This window comes from Falco cherrug, chromosome 8 (genome assembly GCF_023634085.1).
Source record: "Falco cherrug isolate bFalChe1 chromosome 8, bFalChe1.pri, whole genome shotgun sequence".
NCBI lineage: Eukaryota > Metazoa > Chordata > Aves > Falconiformes > Falconidae > Falco > Falco cherrug.
This window is the reverse complement of record NC_073704.1, coordinates 16,027,229-16,051,572: the sequence shown is the minus strand read 5'-3', so window position 1 is coordinate 16,051,572 and position 24,344 is coordinate 16,027,229. Positions and strand designations below refer to the sequence as shown.

Below are 24,344 nucleotides of genomic sequence, written 5' to 3'. Positions count from 1 at the left end.
TTTCCTCTTTTCCTGAGCTATACTGTCTCCTGAATAAATAAAAAAAGCCTTTGCTGTGACCAGACCAATGAGCCAGGACAACTTCAAACTCTTTTCTCAGCTACGCAAGAAGCAATGGACATAGTTCAAAACTCAGATGAGATTCAGAGTCACAAATTTGTTCTACAGGACCCAGAAGAGACCTCTGATCATCTGTGCACACTTAGCACCAGTTGTTACATGCATGCAGTTGGTGCCTACCACTGCACTGCAATACTATCCGCAGTGGGAAAGTTCTTTCTAAGGGTCTGTTCTTTCTAAGTACCTGAAATTATGGTACAGAGGCCTTGTCCAGCAAGTGCGGAACTGAACAGGGCATCATCCACTTTCCCTTCGGCAATTTAAAAGCTGCCCATTGCATCCCAGAGACTGACTCCAGTAGCAGAACTCATGGTGGCAACTTGGTGCTACAATTCACAGCCCAGATTCTGACACTGAAATCAGGTGGTTTCAGATAACACTCTTGGCTGTGAACAACCCAGCAGCTGAGGCACAGGCATACTGCCTGCAGGACCAAAGCTGCTAACTTAAGTTGCCCCACACAAGCTTGTAAGTCAGTCTTGAGACCATAGCCAGAGTTACTAGAGCACTGCCCATGCAAGCAAACCCCAATTTCCCCCTCATTTCTGCTACAGTAATCCTGACTTCTGACTTGTCACTACTGATTCTCTAGCTATTCCTGAAAATTCTCACTCATTTTGGTGAAGAGCTTTTTCCTAGTCGAATGTCAGGTGGAAACATCTAGCATCCATCTTGGAATGGCAAAATACCCATTTTGCGTGAGAGATTCGTTGATCTGTAGGACAAAAATGTAACAAATCTGTTCTGGAAAGAATCAATTTTGTCAGGGTGGAATCTAACGTATTAAGTGCATAGGACTATACATCTTCAAGAGGCAGCCAGAGGCAAGAACAAATACCAGAGCCAAAGCAATGAGAAATTCAGTTTTAATCAGTCTCTCTAAAACAATGTAAAGGATGCTGGCTCCATGAGGGGAGTCATGGTGGAAGATCCAGCATCTCTGCTGCATTTTCGGTACCTAAGAATAGTTAGAGACGCTCAAAACAGGAACTCACCTGGACTGGCTCCAAAAAGGAGTTCACTTGCAGCAAAGCAGAGTCAGAGACAACACCAACTGCCAAATTCTGCACAGATCATCACCAGGGCAGGTGCTGTTACGGAAGTGATCTACCAGGTACTTGCACACAGATATTCCCATTGCCAGTGCTAAACACATAGTTAATTTATGTGAAGTAAGTATGTTGTGTGATTGCCAAAGACACCCAGGGCTAGACTTAATGGGGACTTGCATTAACATCCATTCTTCAAAGACCTCATGTGCAATCCATGTAGCAGTAACTGTTTCTCTATATCATGCATCATCCCAAGGACCTACCCAGCAGTTTGCAACATGGTTGGACTCAATCTTAAGGGTCTTCTCCAACCTAAATCATTCTATACACAAGGGGTTACACTTTGAGATAGAGTCAGATGTGACATTAAAGTGCTGTAACAACTTTGCACTAACTCTCTGTATTAAGTATTTCCTGCATGCTCACACTGCCTGTTCCCAGTTCCATTGAGTCCAGGTCAGCAACCCAACCAGCCAGCAGGCAAATATCAAGCCCTGAACAGTGTACTTACAGTAACAGCAACAATACATCAAGTCAAGTACAACAGTCAAGCAAACATCATGACAAGGAAATCCAACAGGATGAAGGCATGTGGTTTGAGGTAACCCAGAAAGCCTGGAAGAATAGGGCTGAATATACTGAAGAGGACAGGAAGGTATCAAACCTATGTGGAAATGGTGAGTGCACATTATTCCCTGTCATTTAATAAGGATACAGTTAAAAAAAACATCAGTGAAGTGATTTGTGATGGAAGGATGTGATGGTGGAGGTTTCCTATTCCCCCATCTGTTTCCCCAGAATACACTCTTGTCTTCCTCTTTCCTTTCTTGTTACAGCACTGAAAGCCCTTTTCTTTGGCCTGGAACCTTGTAAGCAAAGCTGTGCTCCACTAAGTCTCCCAAACCTTGCCCTGCTCTCCCTACTTACAGCCACAAACAGTCATTTGTTCCACTGGAAGTGGAGAATATGTAGTTGCAAACAGAGCTCTTTTAAATCTACAAAAAAAGTAGATCTACAAAGGTGTGCATCTGCATGCCAAGTTAACTGATGAATCATGTCAACAAGGTCTTTACATGCTTGACTGACTTTCCCCAAATACATAAGATTATAAATTTGTTTTTGGAGTGCAGTAGTTTCTTTTGATCTGAAGCCTCACCTACTGGTGATATAAGACACTTATATAACCAGCTTTGCATATTCCATGAAGCCATTTGTTTTTAAGAGTCTAAGATTTAGGTGCAAGAAAATTATAATCAGGATAGAATAAGTAAAGGTTTGTTCCAGTCCTGCACCAAACAAGACAAAATACGACAAAGGAAAAGTTCCCAAACAGAGGAATATAGTTTTCTGTAACCTGCTAGCTGTGCTTCAGTGTTAAAGCACTGTGCTTTAGCATTAAACAGCAATCCTTCCTGGTTCCAGATAAACAGCAACTTAAGTTTAATGCAGCTTGCTGCCTTTGAATTTTTAAAACAGACTTTCAAAGGGGAAAAAATTGAACCAACTGATTTATGATGTTAGCCAGTAATTCAAATACACTGGTAAACATCTAGTAAGAACTACTTGATTTTAATCTTTTTAGACTTCAGGAATGCAGCAGTTAACGACACAACACAAAAGGACTGCAACTTGCAATCACTATTTCCTCCTCACACACCTGTGTTAAAAGCTGTACACAATAGAAGGGATTAGTAGGCAAAAACTAATGCCATGTGAGATGGAGACTTTTCCTGTTTTCAGGATAAAGCGGGTAACAAAATACTGAAATTGATGCAAAGTTCATCTGCTCTCTCAAAAGGAAAGATTACTAAGGGACAAGCTTAGGCAAGAGGTATTCGAGACAGAGCGGGGAAGGAGAGGAACAGGCCTACACCACAAACTGCTCAGGTCTGCTGAGTTCATTAGCTTTCAGGCAAAGCAGGTTCTGTAAAGAACCATTCTTATACACACATCTCCCTTTGGGTCAGGTACACCACATGGACAGTTGATACCAGCTGAAAGCGTAGTACACAGTTACACACTAATTCACTTGCACATAGCATCAGCAAATGCAGCCGAAACCCCAGAAAAATAAAGAGTCCTACATGGTAAATGCAATAAATACCATAACTACAATAAAGACAAAACACGAGATCTCCCTGCAACTTAGAAAGGGCCTTTTTGTGTTACTTTTTGCAGATGCAGCATTAGGACTATGGTATATAAAAGCAACCACAGTGTTTGCTCACAGCTTTCAGCCTTCACCTCAGCAAACTGCCAAAAATGGGAAAGGTAAGTGATGCCTCAGTACATCAGTACCCTGCTCTGACACAGACACTGAGATGGACTATGAGTCTTTGCAGATGTTTATATTGCAGATCATTTTTTAATGAAGATGAGCTCCTGGGGCCACTACTATGAAAGTAGCAGTGACCACCTTGACCTGTGGTTCTATGTAAAATCATGCAATTCCATCCAGGTGGAAAAAGGCAGCTGGATGATTTATGAGAACCACACTTACTCAGGACACCAGTACTTCTTAAAAAGGGGAGACTATCCTGACTTCCAGAAATGGCTCAGTCTCTGCAACTTCATCAGGTCTTGCCATGTAATCCTGTGAGTGAGTTCTTGGCAATGTATCACAGTTTAAGAAACTGAGTATAGTTTATCCTTTAAGAATACAGTTATACCAAGCAACTTGAGAGATAGGCAAAGATCACTAAGGCAATGAAGAGTTTCACTGATGATGAAGGAAATAATCTGTTTAATATCAGTGCTATTTCTAGGCCTGTGCATAACTTGGAGATGCTAAAAGAAAGCTGAGTGACTATTTCTAGGTCAAGAATGTTTCTACATTGCACAGGGAAGGGCTAGCAGGGCCAGCTGATATAAAGTTCTGCTGTGGGCTGGTGCGTGCAACTTGCTCATGACCATACTGTGTTACAATTCAATGACACAAGAATACCTTAAATCAGATTTGCAATGAGTACGGCTTTCCTAACATAAAAACTGTGCTGGTTAAATCAGACAAAGAATTAATATTTGCTAAAATACCTCTCTGGTTAGTAAGATATACTATACTGTATAAGCCATAGCAGCAGGAACACTCCATGTGCCCATGCTTCATATACCCCAGGAGTTTGGCACATGGCGATTGCCTGCACACCAGTGTATGATGGGAGCATATAGAGTAATGTTGTAAATGTCTTCTAGTAGCATAATTCTGAAAAGGCCACATTATTCATGCCTGGTCACGAGTAAGTGCCACAGATCATCTCAAAGTCACATGAATACATTTTCTCCTATTGTCACAATATAGAGTCCTTATAAATCCCATTTCTTTAAATCATAAAGCATTCTCCATTTACTTCTGCTACACATGTGATCATAGCCATTTACTGGCACATCTGAGTTCCTCCATGTGGGTAAAAATTGAGCCTCCTCTATTACCTTCAAAAGAGTGAATCTGTAGAATAGAACACAATTTCTCAGAAATGCATGTATTAGCATGTAAAGGCAAATACCCCTTTTTCTGTATGTCTGTCTTGTTCCATAATGTCAGAATCAGTTAAACTTATGTCTTTCCTACATTTTTACTGTGTTTGCCACTACAGAATTCTGTTTCCCACAAGATTCAGCTCTATGAAAAAGAGGAGCTCCAAGGCCAAATGTTGGAGCTTATTTATGATTGCCCATCAGTCCAGGCTATATCCATCTTCCCAAGATCTGCTCCCTCAGTGTTTTAGGTGGCTCTTGGATCTTGTATGAAATGCTCAAATTCAGGGGCTAATAGTATTTGCTGAAACCCAGAGAGTACAGAAGATTCCTTGACTGGGGGCAGTAAATGCCAAAATTGTCTCTTTGCACAGGCTGGTTGACTTGTACTGAGTTATTGCTCCCATGTTAAATAAACCATGAATGCATTACAAAATCCGCATTCAAACAAATCTTCCTTCAGTACTAAAAAGAAATTAAAGTTGTGCAGTCCAGAGGGAAATCCGATTTCTCTCACATTTCAGGGGGAGAGGGGGAATGCTTTGAAAAATATTCACAGTTATCCAGCTGTTCCACAGTACATGATAATTTAAATATAACTGCATATTGCTAACCCTAGTGTGTTGGGGAAGGTCTGATTCTTTCATCTGAGTTTTTCCAGTTTTACAAGTTTTGATCTAGGAGTAGCTTCCAGCTCTATACTTAAAGGGTTAACAATATGCAGTTGAACTTTTAACAGTTCAGTTTTAATCATGTACTGTGGAACAGAAAAGTAAGTCCCATTAATAGCTATATCCAATGAAGTACTAACTGAGGAGGAAAAGGACAGAAAGATACAGAGGACCTCAGAACAAGGTGAATGCTGTATTTGGCATCAAATTCTTCACACAAACAAGCTGCTTCCATGCTACCACCAGTCCAGCAAAGCTTTTCAGTCTTATCCCAGCTGATACCTCCAGAAAGAATTTTTCCAGATCCTTTAATCACATCACCTTTATACAGCAAGTTTTAGTGAACTTGTACTTCATGAACTAGTTGTTTAGCTGCTGTCAGCCACCCTGCCTTTACTAACTTCAGAACTTCACTGATCTGCTGCAGCAGGAGATTGAGCCAAATGCCTCAATTACCAGGCTATTCTGCATGCAAAAAGAATTAAGTAAGCATACCAGTGTGGAGCAGAAACAGGACAACATCTTGTTGTGCTGGAAAAAGTCTATTGCAGGATTGACTATCATTGAAATAATAATGTATATGCCTACAAATCATCACTGAATCCTGTGTCAGCAGGTACTCTGTGCAATAATGAATGAGAGCCATAATAAAATACAATAAAACACAGTTAAGAGATTTCACATCTTAACATTCCTCTTCTCATTTAGTTAGTAGTGTCTAGATTTTTTTTTTCAGGCAGTTAGGCAAATATACTACTGCTATTCAGCAAGGTGCTGGAGACCTTTGGAAAGAGAAAGCAGTATAGAGAGCCCAGAACGACTGGAACACTCTGCAACCTTAACTAGTACAGGCTTAATTTAAAATCATTTCATCTGGGCTTTGAATTGTAGGCTTTGATTTTGTTTTGCCTAGTAAACATTCTGATAATGGAGTCCTTGAATAAAGCCAAGCAACTTCTACAGCAGTGAGGTAGACTGCTTAAAACTCACAGCTCTACTTGCTAATGTCAGAGATCTCATTTAGCCATTATTTCATTCTCACGTGACCCACCAGTAATAGCTTGTTAGTGATCCTCACCAGTCTTTCCCTGACAACACTAGAGAGGAAAATAGAAATATTCTTCACCATTATTGTCCTTTCTTTTGTACATGGGACACTATCTCTGCCCTTCTGCATGTCCTTTACAGCACAAAAAAGGCTGTTCAGCTGCTGCAAATGGCTGGTGTACATAAGAACATCATGCTTCAGCCAGAGAGAAATGAAACATGAACAATTCAGCTCTCAAGGCAGAGGTCTGAAAAAGCCTGTTTCCTCTTGTTCACAAGTGTCTAATATTGTACATTTATAGAAAGCGCACATATAAGCAATATGTGTGTTAGCGTGCTTAGGTTAGCATGCTAACATGGGTTTGCAAAATAATGCAGCAGTTCAAGCACAGTATCTATTTCCTTGCTTAGAACAGGGAACAAAAATACTTCATTTGCTTTCAGCAAGAATAAAATAAAAACCAGACCATCTCCCCAGAGAGCAATTAACATATGCCTATGTATTCCAACAAAGTATCCAGTTCAATTAGTGCAAGTGGGAAATACGGCGACAAAGTGATGTGTAGGCTACATGCCGGCATTCCTTTGGTCAAGGCAAGAACGAACAGAAATGTACTATTCAGTGATCAGAGAGATAGTTAGGATGTCTGGATTCTTGACTCTGCTGTGTCCTAGAGTTTAGGTATGGCTACACCTCTCCAGATTTCTCCACCTGAGACAGGAATGGTGGCAATTCATAGTTTTCAAGGAGCACTGAGAGTTTTTACTTGCTTTTGTTTGCAAATGCTCAGAAAATGTTAAGCAGACATTAAGAACAAAGGTGCCAAAGAAAAGAAACACTACAAATTCACAGAGAGCACCAAAGTTTTCACTAATGTCTTCTAGTTTCCTGTAGCTTGCTTTATGGTTGGTAGCAGGCATTACAGTTTCTGGCATGCACGATATGTTTCTCTGCACAAACACTGCTATTTTCAGATTATCCCTACACTTGAGTTTTTCTGGGATGCAACAGCAGTCAAACTCCATGTAAAAGCAGCTGTCATAACAGCACACTAGTTGAGGGCGGTTGGAACAGATGTAAATAACCAGACTCCTCAGGTCATGGATACCATTTGGCTAACAAGATATTTTAGCTCCCGAGTTTAAGATCAATTCACAGCCCTTCCTGCAGTGAGCAGCCCATCTGTGGCATAGAGTCCTGGGAGCAGCAAGTCTACAGGATTCAAGGAGAAGCTGGATCAGTACTTGGAAGATAAATTCATGGAGGGGCAATTAACCAGTGAGAAGTAACGTCCTGCTCAGGAAGCCTCTTGAGCTAGAAGTACTTGAGGTCTTGAAGTTTGAAAGAAGTATCATCTGTATTTGCTTCCCTTGGTGCATACTCATGGTTGCAGTTGCTGCCAAGTTACTTGGCTAGCTGGGCTGCTGGGCTGACCCGTGATGGCGGCTCTACATCTGTAGCTACAATGAGGAATTCACACATCACTGCCCCTACTCTGGTCTCTCAAGTTCCAAACTTCATCACCAAGCCAAGTGCCCACGGGCACTGTGAAGGACCATATGGGATGCTCCACAAAGCAAGCATGATCACAGAAAGAACAAAGAAAAGTGCAACACTTCCAAGCCTGTCACAGATCTTTGAGAAATGCAAGTACAGGCCTGCACAGAGAAGTTGCTCCTGTAGGTGAATTCAATTTGCTTAGCATTAACCATCAGGAAGAAGTTATTTTTGATCCAAAGAAAGCATGGAGGTATTTAGAAGCAACTACTAGACTTAAAGTCATACCCTTCCCTCAGTCCGCTTTCAGTATTTAAGGCTACAATTTCCTCACTGAGGAAGAACCTCTGAGAGAGGCTAACAGGAGTGATACTATTTACAACACCCATTAGAAGCACAACTACAGCTGTGTAAAAACAGGCCCGCTAAAGATTTGCCCATGAAACTTTGTAGCTTCATGAAACCACCACACAAGACTTACAGTGAAAGACACCTGCAATAATGCACAAATACGTAGCATTTTGGTTGAACAAGAAGCCAGTGAGACAAAACGATCCACTATTGCTCCATGCGGTATAAGCAGGAAACATGAAAATGTGACACTACAGGTGACAGTGTTTTGTGAAGGTTAGTTCAGAGGTGGGTGTGGAAGAAAAGGAATGCAAGCAGGAAAGAAGGGAATGGTCCCTTGGGGTGGGCAGGGGGAAGTTACAGAGAAATGTTTAACACTCCAGAAGAATAAGTAAAAACTGTGCTGTTTATCTTTTTCCTTTGAAAAACAGTCTTGGATTTTTATATATATTTTTTATTTTTTTTTTTTTATTTCAAATAGATAACATTTCCTTGATATTTTAACATTAGTTTGTACTTAGGCCTTCTAAATACTAGACTGAACAGAAAATACTTAAAAGGCCTGATGTAGCACTGGTAGAACTTTTACTCAGGTTACATCCCATTACTCAAATGAGACAAACTGAGAAAAAAAGTTCCTGCTAGAACCCAAAGATGATCATCAGCAAAATAACTTTACCTAAATAGCCCAGAATACATGAGCTTCAGCCTGTACTTCCAATAAATCCACTTTGAGGCTGCCTATTGCCCAGACTTCTAAAGACTCCTGCAATAAATCAATTGACTGAGAATTACACTACACCATATCAAGCAAGGGTGCAGAATGAGCAGTTCTGAGTGCCTCTTGTGATTAATCAGATCAGACTGAAAACTTAACAATGTTCTTCCTAAACAACTTTATGTTCAACTACAATTAAAGTTTCTTCAGCTGTAGAAATTATTACGCTGTTGTATTTGCTTCAATGACTCATATCTAAGCTCCAAAAATATGCACATCTCTCAAGTGAAACAATCCTCTGTGCAGATTTGAAAAGGCTCTCCTCTGTCTTTAACAAGCCATATCCATCCTTCAACTTCTAGTCTCTTGAACTTTGCACTACATTAATACAGAATTTCAGCAGTAAAGCCTGGATGTATGTAAACATTTTTGATTGCACCATTTTCTCACTCATACACGTACTCTCACTATTAAAGGAAACAGGCAGCAATACCTGGTCTGAAGGCTCTTGAAAATCAGGACAGTTTTTATTAGCATACTGTGAAAACCATTTTATAGTGCCATCACTGGGAAACCATATGCATTAAAAAAACTTTGGCTCATATAATCAGGGAACTGAGAGAGATTAAAAATGAAGTGACAGGAAACAATTCTGCTGCAGCATTTCCAGCACTTCCACTTGAACATGTTCCATCAGTAAAATAACAGAAATATTGCTTGACCTACCCTTGACTCTGTTCCTCTGCTTACTCACAGTAATAATAAAGTTGGTACCCCACAAACTACTGTTATTACTTTTGTTTAGAGAATGACCTGGAGAGGGGGAGAGGAAAAAAATTCATTCTCTTTACTGAGCAAAAAAATATTTTTTATCCTGTTCCTGTGGATGCGGCACTGTGCATTCTATATAAAGTACTGCTCACTCCTCCTGCATGCTGAGCTTTCACAGCTAAACCCTGGCAAAAATGGCAAAGGTAAGAACAGCTGAGCGACTGGAGCACTGACAAACAACCTAGGGCATGCATAGCTCTCTGTAGGCAAGTATGTTTGCAAACAGTTTGTTGGTCTACCAACAAATTAGCAGAGGGTAAACCTAGAGTGATTTTATTATCTAGCTCTTTGGTAAGTTTCCTAAAGAAAGCCTTGTAGTTTGCTTGCAAGCTTTCAAATGCTAAAACATTTACACATAAAAATGTTTTGATTTTATTTTTTCTGTCTGGCTAGTTTCCCTTTGAGTTTGTCAGCTACTGAAAGAGATCTAAAGTTTATATATTCTTAGACTTGTAAGATGCACGGGAATATAACAGTTGAAGTACTCTATTCCAAGCAAATGTAGTAAATATTGCCAAACAATGCCACTGAATTTAAGTGTGAATCTAATGATTTTACCGCTGCTAAGATATAGCTGCCCAACGGGACCTAGAGTGCTCAATTATTAACCTGGGTTAGACACAACAGTCTTGTTTTGCTCCTTCGTCAGCAAAAGAGGTGAAAGCTTCAGCACTGTTCACATCTAGGAAAATTATTCCTTCCTTCACCTGTATTCTACATTGCAGAAGATTTCTAGGAGGCCAGGACGGGGTGCAGGAGATAGGCACAAAGTTGAAAGGTTGTGTGATACACAGAAGTTGTCCCTGGAGCTTTCAGTCACAGAGCAATTTGAGTTTCACTTTCTCCAAACGCTCCCAAAAATTTGTCATGAAGCTGCTGAGAGGCTATTTCCAGCATGACGTCACAATGAAAGTTGCACCCCAATTCACAGAGTCCCAAAGGGACATCCACCACTACCACAGTCATTTGTAGTACTAGAGATATGACAACACCAGTTGTGCATCCTATAGAAAGAGGATAAGGGCTTTGCTAGTCTTTGGGCCTGGTAGAAGTGTCCCTATGGACTCCTGCAGTCTTCAGATGGCTTTGTGCAATCTAGGCAAAACAAAGCCAGCTTTCACTTTCCAGTGTGACTGAGGTTACTTTTGTTTTATTGCAGATCACTTTCTTTGACAACAGAGTCTTCGAGGGCTGCTCCTGTGAAGCCATCACAGACCAGCCAGACCTGCGTGCCTATCTCAACTGCTGCAACTCTCTCAAGGTGGAAACTGGCTGCTGGATGGTCTATGAATATCCCAACTATATAGGCTATCAGTACCTCCTGAGGAAGGGAGAATATCCTGACTCCCAGCACTGGACTGGCTTCAGTGACTCCATTAGGTCTTGTTGTATCATCACAGCTGTAAGTTTTCCATATTGTCTCCATGTATGTTACTGCCTATATTAGAATCACCTAATGGGGTTTAGACTCCCAAAGAGGTAGGTAAGTCAATTGGGATTCTTAGCCAAACAAATGGTTGGTTAGTACTTGGGGGTGGGTGGGAAGGTTATTATATTAATTTTTATTTTAATAGTATGTTTACCTGTTAGTTTATATATATATATAAGCACTTCACCAATCTTCTAAAACCGCTCTGGCTATACATGATCTAAACTAGTAAGTTCAGTACAGAGCTGACAACAAAACCACATCTCCTATGTCCCAGTCAATGCTCTTCTTTCAAGGTAGACAAAGTTGGGGACTACACTACTACAGAGGCAACCTGACGCATCCTATTGTAGAGCCACCACCATGTATTTGAGCTGCAAATGAAGGCATATTTGATTCATGATAGATTGGGTTTTTTTCTGAATACTCCAGCCCAGAATAGATCTAAGTTTCTCTCTCCCAGATTAATTCCCTGAAAGAGTTTTACTAAGAGGCGAGAGGTTGCCAAGATGTGAAAGATTTCAATACTCACACATAAGGCTAAGGATTTGAGATTTGGCCCAAGAATAGCCTTAAGAGTGGAAAATGTCCCTCCAATATTCATGAAAAGTTCATCCGTGTTGTAAGCTTTATCTATAATTCACAGTTTTCCTGTCCAGTAGAAGCTACATAGAAAATCACAGCAAGTTTCCAGATAGATTCCAACTACATAGGATAATACAGCTTGCAATTTGTGTCTGTTTGTTTTTTTGGGTTGGTTTTGGTTTTTGTTTTGTTTTTTTTTTTTCTCTCCAGTGACACAGTTCTAGGCTTTGCTGAGCTAAGCCAAGTTCTGGGTCCAAGTGCTGAAAACTAGTGCACATTCTTGTGTCCTTTCAAGCTGTAACGGGAAAGAAGTCAGATGAGAAGGGTGAGAACAGGATGGACTGATGGGAAGTATCTGAGGAGCAGAGAAACTAAGAATTAATATGGAGGTAGAAAAAAATTCCTAGAATTAGGACACATTTATGCATGCTTTGCAGATTCAGAACAAGACTGTGCAGAAAGTTTGATTGCACAGACGTAGATACTAAAGTGTTGTTGGGGTGGTTTTGGTTTTTTTTTTTTTAAACAGAGTAAGATGTTGGTTTTGCACAGCAGCAGTACTCTTGTGTCTATACAACTGCACTTGAGCACCTGCAAAAACTGTATTGAGCATTGACATAAGAGCAGAAAGTATTTTTTCAACATCAAATCTTTGCTGTGCTAGATATAAGAGTCAGAATCAGTCTTGAAGCAGTTTATTATCTTAGTAAATGAAAAACAAAAAAACCTGCCCACCTAAAGCCATGCAACAAAAATAGGACCAGGAAAAGCTTCCCTCTGTCCCAGCCAGAGCCTTATCCAGTTATCACATCAACACCTAGGAACACCGAGGGCATGTGACTGCTGTGGCAATCCACTGAGCTTATTTCTTACCTGCATGTACAGTTTAAGTGTAGTGATCTTGACTAGACCCTGCTTCTGCTTCCTACCGTACTGCAACGCTTTCAAAGCAACTGCAGTTCTACTCTCACTGGAACAGAAAGGACTCACAGCACCGCTGCTTTAAATTAGGACTCAGATTTATTACTGTTAAACTGACTTTTCTGCACATACTAGTGGCTATTCACTGTTGTGTTGCCAGCATCAGTATTCATCTAGCAAGCTGCAGTCACCTAGAACTGCCACCAGGCATCCTGTGCATCTGTGTCTGGATTTGCTTTCACCGCCCCAGGACCTCAGCCAGCTACAGATCTATAATAGGAATTACTTTGCAGGCAGAATATTGGAGTTCATAGGTAACTGCTCTTCTCTCCAGGTTGACTTTCACTACAGGGACATCCAGTCTTGTAACACACTTGAAGAAAGCTGGGTTTTCTATGAACAGCTGCACTTCTGAGGACCACAGTACCTCCTGAGGCCTGGTGAGTACCGATGATTCACTGACTCAGGTTCCATGACTGCCAAAGTTGGAAACTTCCAACCAATGTGGATATTTCCTAACCAGCACTTTCCCAAGCTATACGTCAATAAGCAGTGCCATTAGTACTTTATTAAGGCCAAGGAGTTTCAGAGCCTACATGGATTACGCTTCCTTTTCTTGCAGTGCTTGGCTGGGCTTTAAATAAAAGGCTGAATCAGAAAGTGTCTTGACTACAGTGGGCTTCAAAGACTGTGCTTGCCGGTAGGAGTAATTCTCCTGAAGTCAGTGGAGATGAGCTGGTAACACACAAGCTCACAGAAAACCTGCATCTAAATTGCCAAGTTGAATTCTAATCTGCAGTCTCAGATCAATTTAAAAATAGCCTCTTTGAAGAAAAATATTATTTCAGACCTTAGAGGAAAAAATAAAATACAATATTCATTTATGACAATGAAAAACCAAAAATCCACCTATGACTGAATCCATGGGACCAAATCTGTGCTTGAATTTATTACAGGGTGTACCTTACATCATGAATGGTCTCATAAAAGCAATGTCCTTCTTATAAATAGTTCTCCTGTGAATAGATTGGCAAGTTCTCAACCACAGTATCATCATGGAGGTACTGCATACCAAGCCTGCAGCTGTGACACAAGATGACTTAAGACAGAGCAAAACATTTATTTACCATGTTTATTAATAAGAACTACTTTTGTCAATGACTTTGTAGTGCTATAGGTATCAAAATAAATCTTTCAGTTGCTTATTCACTTCATGATGGAAAAACAGCCTTGGTGCCTAATAGTTCCCGCTGCCATTTGGCATTAAGTCCCAAATTCTGCACAGGATTGCATCGCTCCTATTTCCAGCTCAGGGCCTACACTATGCTCTTTTGTTTAGCCAGGACCTCACACTTGTAGACTTGAACTCATGTTGACCCTCCACAGCACAGAGAAGTAGCCACTTTCCCTAGAGTCTGGGGTTGGAAACCAGAAGAGAGACCCATTATGTTAGAAAGTCTACAACCGGTTTTGTGTGCAAGTGGGCCCCCACAAGTCTCACACATACTTTAACAGCATGCTGTTTATACAACACTGTAGGATCTTTAAAATTCTGCTTTCAAGTTTTACAACACTAGCCATCATTCAGGTCTCCATACCATTTCTGTGTCAGGAGTTCGGCTAGCAGGATCCCTGGAGGATTCACAAGAGCACAGGGAAAGGTACAGCCTTGGTTTCACATCCTACTTAGAAGCAGGCACTGTGCTGCAGCCAACACCTAACATCCGAGAGGCCACAGTGCTAACATTTTGGAAGAATCCCATCTCTAGCAGCAGCTGGTGCTTTCCTAAGCCCATTTTCCTTTAGTTATTTCCCTTCATTTGCACTCTTCACAGAACCAAGAAGAGTTAGGCCCCAAGTTGCTATAGCAGGCATTCACAGGACAACCTTACCCTGTCAGCTGAGAGGGAACAAAGTTCAGACAGATCACCAGAGACCACCAACACCTACACATCCTTAAACCTTGGTTGCTGCCACGTGGTTGTTTTTTTCCCTGACACACTGATTGCTTTCACGAGCCATGCTGCAGATCCAGATCTGCTGAGCACTGCAACATCATGAAATCATTTATTAAACAACTTCTTAACTAAAGCAGAATGACTTGAAGTGCAAGTATGGTAACTTTACTGGTCACTGGCAATAACATGGTGGACAGTAAATGAATGGCTAACTTGGAATGAAATGTCAGTTTGGTGGAAGAAGCAGAACACTTTTGCCATGCAGTCTTGTGCAGCAGCAACTGGCATCTTTGAGCCTGCAAAACAAAAACAGCTGTAGCATGAGTCCACACATGCTAGTGCTAACATAGCTAACCTGAATGACAGCAAAAGAGAGGGGCAGTTCTAAGCCTGAACACCCACCCACGAATCTTAACTGGCTGTTAGAACTCGTAAGAATCTAGGCTGACCAAAGCACATAAGCACATACTATATATTTAGTCTGGAAGAGTCTTTAAGATGTATCCTACACAAGAACATTCCTAGCACAGCTGCAAACTTGTTAGGCCTGTGGTAAGGGAGCCTGTGCTACAGAAAAGGAGCAGAAGAGATCAAGCCACTGCCTGGACCTTTTACAGTGGGGGATTCATTATATTGAAGGCCCCCTGTGGAAACAAGCTGAAAGGAGAAAGCACAAAATGACTCACCACAGTCCCAGGCTACCCTGGGGTAAATCCCTTCCTGAATTTAAGTCTGGTGAATGGTTTAACCCCACATATATGAAAGCAGAGCAACAATTTTGCAAACAACTAACAAGCCCTGAACTACCTGGGGTACGATATGACTGTGGTGACAGGAGGAAGAATAAACACTAATTAAGTTTGCTGGCTTACCCAATAGAACAATTGCACAGGCATTTTGTGCAATCATAGCCAGGGAAACTCAAGGCAAGCTGATCCTGTGCTTCTTTCAGCAAAGTACCATCCCAGAGGCCTTGGCATCTTGCAAGGGCCAGCTTCCTCCTTTTCCAATAGCCACTCCAAATGCAAATTCAAGTTAATTTGGCTTGAATGTCTAGAAACTAGCATCCACAAAGTCCTATTTCTTTACATACAGCAAAAGGTATCATGATCTTGGATGTTTTATATGCACCTGCCAAGGCCGCTCACTTACTTGGAATGTAAAGATTATTTCTTGCTTTTGTGCAAGGGTCTGTTTGTAAAGGAAGATGGAAGAGCTGAGAGACAGGGTAATTTCTAAGCATATTTCAGGTCCTCATTGTTAATACACAAAGCATTAGCCCCAAGATATCAAAGAAAACCTCAGATAAAAGCTTTGCCATAGTCCTATCTCAGCATGATTTTTACTGGCCTGGGGCATTATCTCAGTAGATGCCTTAGAGCCAAACAACAGGTTTCAGAATATCTGAAAGTCAGATACAGACTTTTGCCTTTGTCATTTACTTCTGCAGAAAACAAGTATAGCTTAAGAAAAGCATTACTCTAAGGTGTGTGGTTTTTTCCTGCTACTTCAGAGGTCCTTGGACTCAAAGCTGCAAACCAACATGGTCCATTCTTCTGTTGAATCTTTCTTTAACCTCAGATTCATGCCTCCTCCCTATCCACACCCTTCTCTACCCATTCTGTCACCTGAACTTGCTGACTGACAAGTTCAGTCCATAGTAAGATGGCTGAGTTACTAATATACAGCTACTGAAGAGAGTACAAAACCACAAGTAATGAACAACGTATGATAAATAACCACTGTTTTAAACAGACAGTTGCCACAAATCAGCAGCTAAGGAACAATGAAATACAAACACTGCCTACCTGGCTATTTAAGTTGCATGAAACAACTACTACATAACTATAGAAGGGACAGTGATGAAAAGGCTAATAATTAGCTTTCACAGCTAGACCAGTCCTTAAACACTCACATTTTAAAGTGCCTATATATTGCTGATAATACTTCTTTTTACATCTTCTTCCATTCTTTGACTTCCATATCCTTAGCTGAGTCTTTACAAAATACTGAAATATAAATTAATTTAGAATTATACTATACCTGTGGGGACAGAGCTGTAGTCCACCTTTCCTACTGACCTCTCTCATTATTGCTCATATTTGCCTATAAGAAAAAAAACAGCAAAAACTTGTACTGACAAAGAGTAAACTTAACCCACACTCAGTAATACAGACATCCAAAAGTCCCCTTAAGAACTTTACAGTGAGCTACCTCATTTAGGAAGACCTCTAGAAAAATCAGACCAGGAGACCCTCACCCTGTGTGCCACTAGAACAGACTATCTTGTTGTAAAAGACAAATACTTTATTTTCCGCTAGAGTAGTTATATGACACAAATTGCTTACACAAGCAGCAATAGCTGCCTAGGCCTACTACCATAACTGTATCACCCCAACTCCAGCAAAGTTGAAAATGGCTACTTTATAGTCTGTGAGCATCCTAATTATATGGGTGGTGGCATTTAACAAGGGGGAGGAGTCTCCCATTTCTATTAGTGGATGGGTTTTTTGTTGTTTCACTAGACCCTATTGTAGGACTTCTGTACATGGGAGCAGCTACAGTTTGGAAAAGTCAGTAATGCAAGAAAGCAGAGCAGTACCTCCAGGAAGGATTGAGGTTTGTATACGGCTTTCCTTCGGCCTGACTTCTTCAAAGGGAGAAATCTGTAGAAGTTTGAAATAGGCTGTTGTTTAGAAAAGGCTCTAAGAAAACGTGATAAAAATCTGTAACTCAGAAACCACACTATGAAGAGCTTTCTCTTCCCATATTACTGTGGAAGGGACAAATAATAATGGTTTGCCTTTGCTTCGAAGGTGATGCAGATTGGCTATTTGGGCAGAGCTCCTAGCAGTAACTCAAGCCCTGAGAAAACTCTGTCATTTTAGAGAAGGCAGAATGTCCTCTGTTCCTGGAGACTGTTCACAGAGAGGGGTCCAGAGTGGTTTAAGCATAGGAGATCCTGCCCTGGGGGCAGAGATGAACTCTGATTTTTTTTTTTTTCCTTGATGAAAAAAATCATGTTGTAACCTCAAGGTGAGAGGCTGTTGTGGCTAGCAGCAAGTACCACAGCACATGTATCACAGGACTAGAAATGATTTTGCAGACTCATTTTTGTCAGTGTCCCTCCATCCATGCTAGGAACTATGTTTAGATATTGCAGTAAAAGATACTTCTCCCGCTCCTGGACTGCTGATCTGCATGAAACAACACCGAGCACAGATTAGTCCTTAAATTCCTCCAGGGAATCTTCATCAGTCTTATAAAAGCAAGACAAATACGCAAAGGTATGTTGCGTGGAGCAATCTCAGACTGTCTCTGGGCTCTTGGTGACACTTATCCATCCCTAGTAGTTTTTTATACAACAGACTGTATAATGATATTGCACAGTCAATTCCCTTGCAAAGGATTTCCAAACCTTGCATGAAACCATGGCAGCGGTGTGGAAATCTACTGCAAAGGAATCAACTGTGCAATGAAAGCTGCATCACATGAAGCTGTATAGGATTTACCCAGCTGAGGAGGTGACCCAGTGGCAGAAGGACCAGGGCTGTGGCCAGAGGTTGCAGGACTGTGATTCTCCCAGCCAATGGGAGAAGGCACAGGATTCCTTGAGTCTCCTTTGCCCTTCTTTTGAGGCTGACACAACGATAATTTCCAGCGCCACTTTCCAAGGGAGCAGAGGGATTTGGCGGGAAGCCCGTTCCCCGGCGAGTGCCCTGTGAGCCCCCCTGCAAGGGCTGTGCCACTGGACACGCAGGAGCACTGTGCCTCCACAGGGGCAGCCTGCTACTGGCAGGCCAGGAAGGAGCCACACCGGGAAGCTGAGGAATGTCTTATCATATTTCTCGTTTAGAAATGTAACTTTCTTTCAAGAGCGTTTCCTCAGCCCTACACAAGCTCTCCATACGATGTTACGAGCTGCTTTAAGGCAGTACTTCGGTGTGTGCAAGCCCACGCTCCTCGGGCTATGCAGGCAGGCCTCTCTGGAGCACACCCAAAACCACGTATGTGCTTGATAACCTCTACCACTTGTAAAGCAGCATGGAGGTTTCCTGAGGTGCTCTGTCCCACAGGATTGGGAATGTCGACGCTTTTACGGGCGGGCAGATGCTGGTACGGCAGCGGGGCCTGCCGTCTGACAGGAACCAGCTGCTCCTCAGCTGAGGCGCGGCGGGCTGCGGCACGCATCCATCCTCAGCGCCCCGGCCCAGCCCGCCCCGCGGGACCCCCTGCTCCCGCCAGCGGCCCCGGGCAGAGGCGTTGCGCCGCGGCCGCCAGGCTGGCGCTAGAGCCGCAGCGTGGCCTCGGGCGCTCCGCCCGGAGCGGAGCGGCTGCTACTGCCCGTAGCCAAGATGGCGCCCACGGCCTCCCCGCCCCTCGGCAGCGGCCCGGGGCGTGTGCCGGAATGCGGGCGGGGCGGGCGATGTGGCGAGGCCCGGCCCCCTCCGCTGCCTGGCTGCCGCGCGGCGTTGGCCGGCCGCCCCCCGCCGCGGCCCGGGTACGTTCGGGGAGAGGCGGCGGTGGTGCGGGGGGGCCGAGGGCGCGGTAGGTGGCGGCGCGGGGCAGCTGCGTGGCCCGGGAGCGGGCGGCGGGGCGGCGCGGGGCTTCTCCCGCGCCCTGCGGGGGACGGGACAGGCCGCGGCTGGCGCCTCTGCACGGGCAGCCACTAATCTGCGGGAGACGTCGCTGCCTGGGCCCGCCGGGGGCCGCCTGTGGAGTCGGGTAGCGGGGCAGTAGGGCGGTGGCGGCGGCTGTCGCTGTCGGGCGGGCGGCCGTGCCCCGGCGGGAGGGTGACCCGCCTTACCGCCGCCTCCCCGCGCCCTCCGGGCTCCGGCTCCCCTCAGCACCCTGCTGCTTCCCGCCGCTGGCTCCTGCGGGAAGGGGAAAGCGCCGCGGAAACGAGAAGCCAGGCTCCTCCGCCTCGGGGGTAGTGGTGTCAGGGACGAAAGCGATGCCACCGGCTGCCGCCTAATTCCCCGGGTCGCGCCTGGCCTTTGCGTACGGATTTTTCCTTCCTCCAGCCGGGGCCTGAAGGGTACGTTTTCACTTTCAGAGATTAAAACCGAAGCAGCGCTGGCGAGGGACGGACATGCTTGACACTTGCCTGCGGTTGCTTGTGCTGTGCTACGCTGTTTACCCGGAAAGGAGAGACTGAGACGCTGTTGTTTCCATCCTCGCCTTCTCGGGTTATGATATAACTGCAATAATAAAGCACAAACTGCGTAAGGAGCACCTGGCACCTGAGCATGGTAGGGTCTTGAACGAAAGTAGCTGGTGTCGACGAGAAGACGAAGGGAAGGAATGGCATCCCGGGAGAGGCTGTATGAGCTTTGGATGCTTTACTGCAGTAAGGTAAATATTTCGGGGTGGGAGGTATTTGTGTGTCTTTTTGCTCTTTTGTTTGGAAGTCAGGTATTTAAAGTGTATCTTAAATATCTTTTAACGCTTTTTTTTTTTTTTCTTAGAAGCTGCATAGACTTGTCCAGCTTCTCTGAGGTTGTAATGCACTTAAACTACAACCTCATCTCTTGGTTTGATGTTCAGGTGGGCCTTTTTTGTGCGTGAGGTGTGAATTAATTGCACAGTGTTCTTGGCTCAGTTTAAGCAGTTGTAGCGATATCTTCTAACTATTGTAATGATGTGAATGCACATGTTCACGTAATACTTTGTTTTGTAGGGTCGTGGCATTAGGTTATATTGTATTCATTTGATTCACTGCTGCCTAGCATTTAGGTTTATACTTACAGTTTTCTGTACAGCTCCAGTTTTAATTTAAACTATATTAGTGAAAGCCTTCCCAAAGAGCCAGATTATAAAGTTACTCCTGAGTCTTCCTTTGCTGGTTATCACCATAATGTCTAAGTGCTCCATTAATGATGATTAATTTCCTTCACCTGGCAGGACTTATTAAAATACTGTCCTGTCTCCATTTGCATTTTGCAGGGTAAAGCAATTCATATGTTTAAAGCACAGGTCCTAATTGGTGCCAGGTGTACTGAATATGTACACAAATAAGGTTGAAGATTATCTAAATAGATATCTGTAAAATAAGGACACAAAAAATAACCGTAAAGGCAGGGGAAAGGACTTCTTACTGTCATATAGGAATGCAGTGGCAGGGATAGCTTTTGGTGGTGTTATTCTTTGCATTTGTTTTGCCTTTTCTTTTTGCAGTGTCATGCTTCATATGTATCACAGTTTCTTCAACTTCTAAAACCAGTAGAATAAACATTCTCTTGTTCTGCCCAGTTCATTTCTAGATAAGGCCCATCTGGGGAGTATAGAATGTGAGATTTTAAGTACAGACCATTTTAACAATGCAAGTGCACAAAGCAGTGGATGAAGGTTGCACAAAGCAGTCTTAATTGTACTTTCTCTTAATTTTTGTTTATGTGAGTTTGTAACCCTAATGCTCTATATGTAGTTAAAAATAAAACGAGTGCAAACATAACAGCATGGTATGACTTCTTATGGCTACCTGTGTGGGTGATCTGTTGGGTTGAAACATATTTACATAGAGCTTTGCCTTTTAAACTAATGTAGTAATGCCAATGGTAGTAGGAAATGGACTAGCACTGGAGGAGATGGATGTTTTGCCAGTGAGTTCATCGGTGTGAGAAGAACAAAGGCACTTGGAACAGACTCCAAGAATCTAGGCTTTCCTCAGCTTTGGGAGACAGGGCTGCAGAGATGAGCCAAGCTCTCAATTTCTTTGCCCAGCCGTTCTTTGGCTCTTTCTTCCCTAGTTTTTTATAAAACTCTCTTGTCTGTCTTACACTTTCTCCCCCTTTGCTGGAACCTTTCATTCAGATCGTATGCTTTTCATCTCCATGTTGTCCACATGCTAGCAGGAAGTTTGTGTAAATAAAGGAGTGCTAGTTAAAATGTATGCTTTAGATCACTTAATGTTCAGTTTCTTTCTGAGAACTATGTGTACACAGTCTAGTCAGCTCCCAGGTGGTGGAGGATGGACTATTAAAATAAAAACAACAGCATTTTTTTATATACTCAGCTTCCATGAGCTGTTGGTGGCTTTTTTGGCCTTTTTTTTCTTCCAGACCCATATATTAAGGGCATGATTAGGTGGCTTCATGTGTTGATAAGAACTTGTTCTTAAGTAGGAAAAGATAAATTTTAAAAAATAAAATACCTTGCCTTCAAGTTTTGAAGGCAACTAGATTGACTCCAAAGAGGGAGTCTTTACTTTTTCAAAAAGTGCTATACGCAAAACTGGTGTTTACCCCCACCCTGTTCAGGTTAAAATGTTATCTCATTCTGCTTGAGGCAGGCATCCACCATAACAGTGTTTAATCTCGGAATAAGTTTAGTGATGTTAAAAGCAACTGAAGAAAGTAGGTCTTAGGATGTAAAATGTTGTGAAGCCTTAACATACATTAGATTGTTCAGTCATGTATTGAAAATGTCTGTGTGCTGTACTTTGTTCTCCTTGAAGCACCTAGCACAATGGGAAGGTGTAGCAATAATCACCAGTGACAGGATACAGTGATTTAGGACAAAGTCTTTTCATGCTTGGGACTGCCCAGGGAAGTGTAGTATCGTGTGTGTGTGTGTGTATATATATATATATATACACTGTATGTTGTGCTGTCATGACTTTGTTGTGGCTGACATCCATGGAAGGAAAGCTAGGCAATTTTTCCAAACTACAAAAACTGCTGGAGAGTCACAGTTGGGTAAGGTGGGAATTTGTTGTGCCACAAATCAGAGATGTGTGGCTTTAGCTTTTGCAGTCTTGTTAGGTAAAGAAACAGTGAAATCCAAACTCCTTTTCTGTATGATGCTTCAGATTGTTCTTAGTAAGTAGCCTTGTTTGTCTTGCCTTTTTTAGATAATTGAGTCCTTTGTGATAATAAGTTAAATATAGCACCCTGTGCTACAGCAGCAGGGCTGTTTACGGCTTTGAAGTGATGGATAATGCTGTGTTACCATCTTACCATCTATCCTGGGTCATGACTCTTGTTCTTTGTGATCACTTGATATCTCTCGGGTGTCAGTTGCAACAATTACTTTTATGCAGAGTAACATCAAGAAGGCATTTCTCTATTTTCATTGCCTCTTGTGCATTTTAGGAGTTGGAGATTAGGGCAGAGAGCAGCATGTAGCTTAGGATCTCTACAGAAGCAGTCTTCGGATCATGCCATCTGTGAGGTGGTTTCTTCTCCCTTTTTTCTTTCTTTTAAGGTTGTTTTTAAGGCTGCAAAAGTTCAATTTTAGTTGGTATTCAGTTGTTTTTCATCTTGCAATTTCTAACCTAAGGTTGGGATTTGGTTTTGGATTTCTTTTTTTCTACTTCTGTTCCCCCGAAAGCCATCCTGTAGGGCAGTAACTACAAAGCTGCAGATCAGTCTGCTGTTTAAGATGCCTAATGAAAGCAGTAGCCACACGCAATTTAGGATGCTTCTGGTGTTGCATGGAAGCAGTTCAAAAATTCATTAAATTTTAGTGAGCTTTAGATTTGAGTCACTGGGGTGGTATCACAGCACTGTATTGTTAATAGTCTGAGCTGTTCCTGCATTGAGTTTTTTGTTGTTGTGTTTGGTGGTGTTTTTTTTTTAATGATGATGTCAGGCTCTCTGTAAAGAAAGCCTTGCTAAGGATGCAACTTGCTGACATGTTTTTTGATGATTTTCAGTTTCAAACGGTTTTGTGGTTTCTTTTTTTCTGTTAAATTCTCTGTTAATGTACAATGCTGTTATTCACTTGAATATTCATATGGCTGTAAGCTGCTGTCCTCTCATGCAAATGTAGGAATGTGCGTGTTTTAAAATAGTCATGTGTAGAATAGGTGACACAGGTCCTTTCTGTAGAAGTCACTAGGAAAAATTTTCTCCAGTAGGCTTGGTAGACAGTGGTAGTCAAGCATATAGATTGTCAGTTCAAAGCCTTCAATAACCTACACAGGAGCATGAAAAACTTAGATACCTTAAAATGCTTTACTAATGTAAGTGTACAGCGGGAGAAGAGCTCTTGTAGGTGAGCTTGAGTGGTCTGGGAAAAGGACGTTTTCATGTGTGTCTCTGACCTTGGTATGTTCACGTGACGAAGCTAATCTTTACCAGTTTTGCCTAGTAGCCTTAGACCAACATGGCTGTAATAATATTATTGTTGTAGTATTAGTTGCTTAACCTTTTCTTATATGTTAGTTATGTATCAGTATACACAATTAATTCTTGTTTTATAATCGTCTGAAGTAACTATTACTGCTGATTCAAATGAAAAATGTTGAACCTCCACCTTACCCGTAAGATTTATGTATATTTGATATTCTCCAGTTGTTCTGGTCTGTATTTGAGTCTTAGATATAAAGCATGTCAGTATTTCTGATATTTTATATTTTACATGGAAAGGAATCAGATACTTTTTCATATGGAGAGAGATTTTTCTCCTCTATAAAAAAAAAAAAATAAATACCCCCAATTGCCTTCAGGAGAGATTTCAAAAGCATAAATGGAGGCACTTAGCTGCCATATGCACCTCAGAAAATCTTCAGGTTTTGTTGCATTAGAGTGCTTCTGAATTTTTTCTTACAATCTCATCTTCAGTAAAGCTCGTGATTTTATTTAAATACAGCTTTGTCTTGTAGGTGATATAGTAGTTAGAAAGAAAAACCGTGAGTACATTCTTCAGCCAGCTTCTAGCCTGTGCTTCACATTTCCAAGAGGGGA

The 24,344-nt window shown here is 42.2% G+C and overlaps 3 protein-coding genes across 6 annotated transcripts in view; all 3 read left to right on the top strand.

The window, feature by feature from the left end:
- The first annotated feature begins 1,761 nt into the window (after positions 1-1,761).
- LOC102057589 (gamma-crystallin B-like) lies at positions 1,762-5,039 on the top strand. The gene is given in 6 exon segments (XM_055718352.1): positions 1,762-1,849; positions 3,351-3,443; positions 3,530-3,771; positions 4,766-4,853; positions 4,856-4,987; positions 4,990-5,039. Coding segments are annotated over 6 exon segments (693 nt in total).
- A 4,857-nt stretch (positions 5,040-9,896) lies between these two features.
- LOC129736628 (gamma-crystallin B-like) lies at positions 9,897-13,542 on the top strand. Its single transcript, XM_055718351.1, is given in 4 exon segments — positions 9,897-9,905; positions 10,862-11,192; positions 12,072-12,101; positions 12,808-13,542. Coding segments are annotated over 4 exon segments (714 nt in total). The 3' UTR covers positions 13,152-13,542.
- A 6,096-nt stretch (positions 13,543-19,638) lies between these two features.
- NBEAL1 (neurobeachin like 1) overlaps positions 19,639-24,344 on the top strand; it is an 88,715-nt gene continuing 84,009 nt past the window's right edge. Inside the window, exon 1 of one of the 4 annotated variants that reach the window (XR_003561599.2) lies at positions 19,639-20,010. Coding sequence is in view for 3 of the 4 variants with exons in the window: in XM_027810785.2 (XP_027666586.2) it covers positions 19,960-20,010 (51 nt within the window). In the remaining variant the exon portion in view is untranslated. The remainder of the gene's footprint in view (positions 20,011-24,344) is intronic. The other 3 variants (XM_027810785.2, XM_027810786.2, XM_027810784.2) reach the window with 3 other exon arrangements.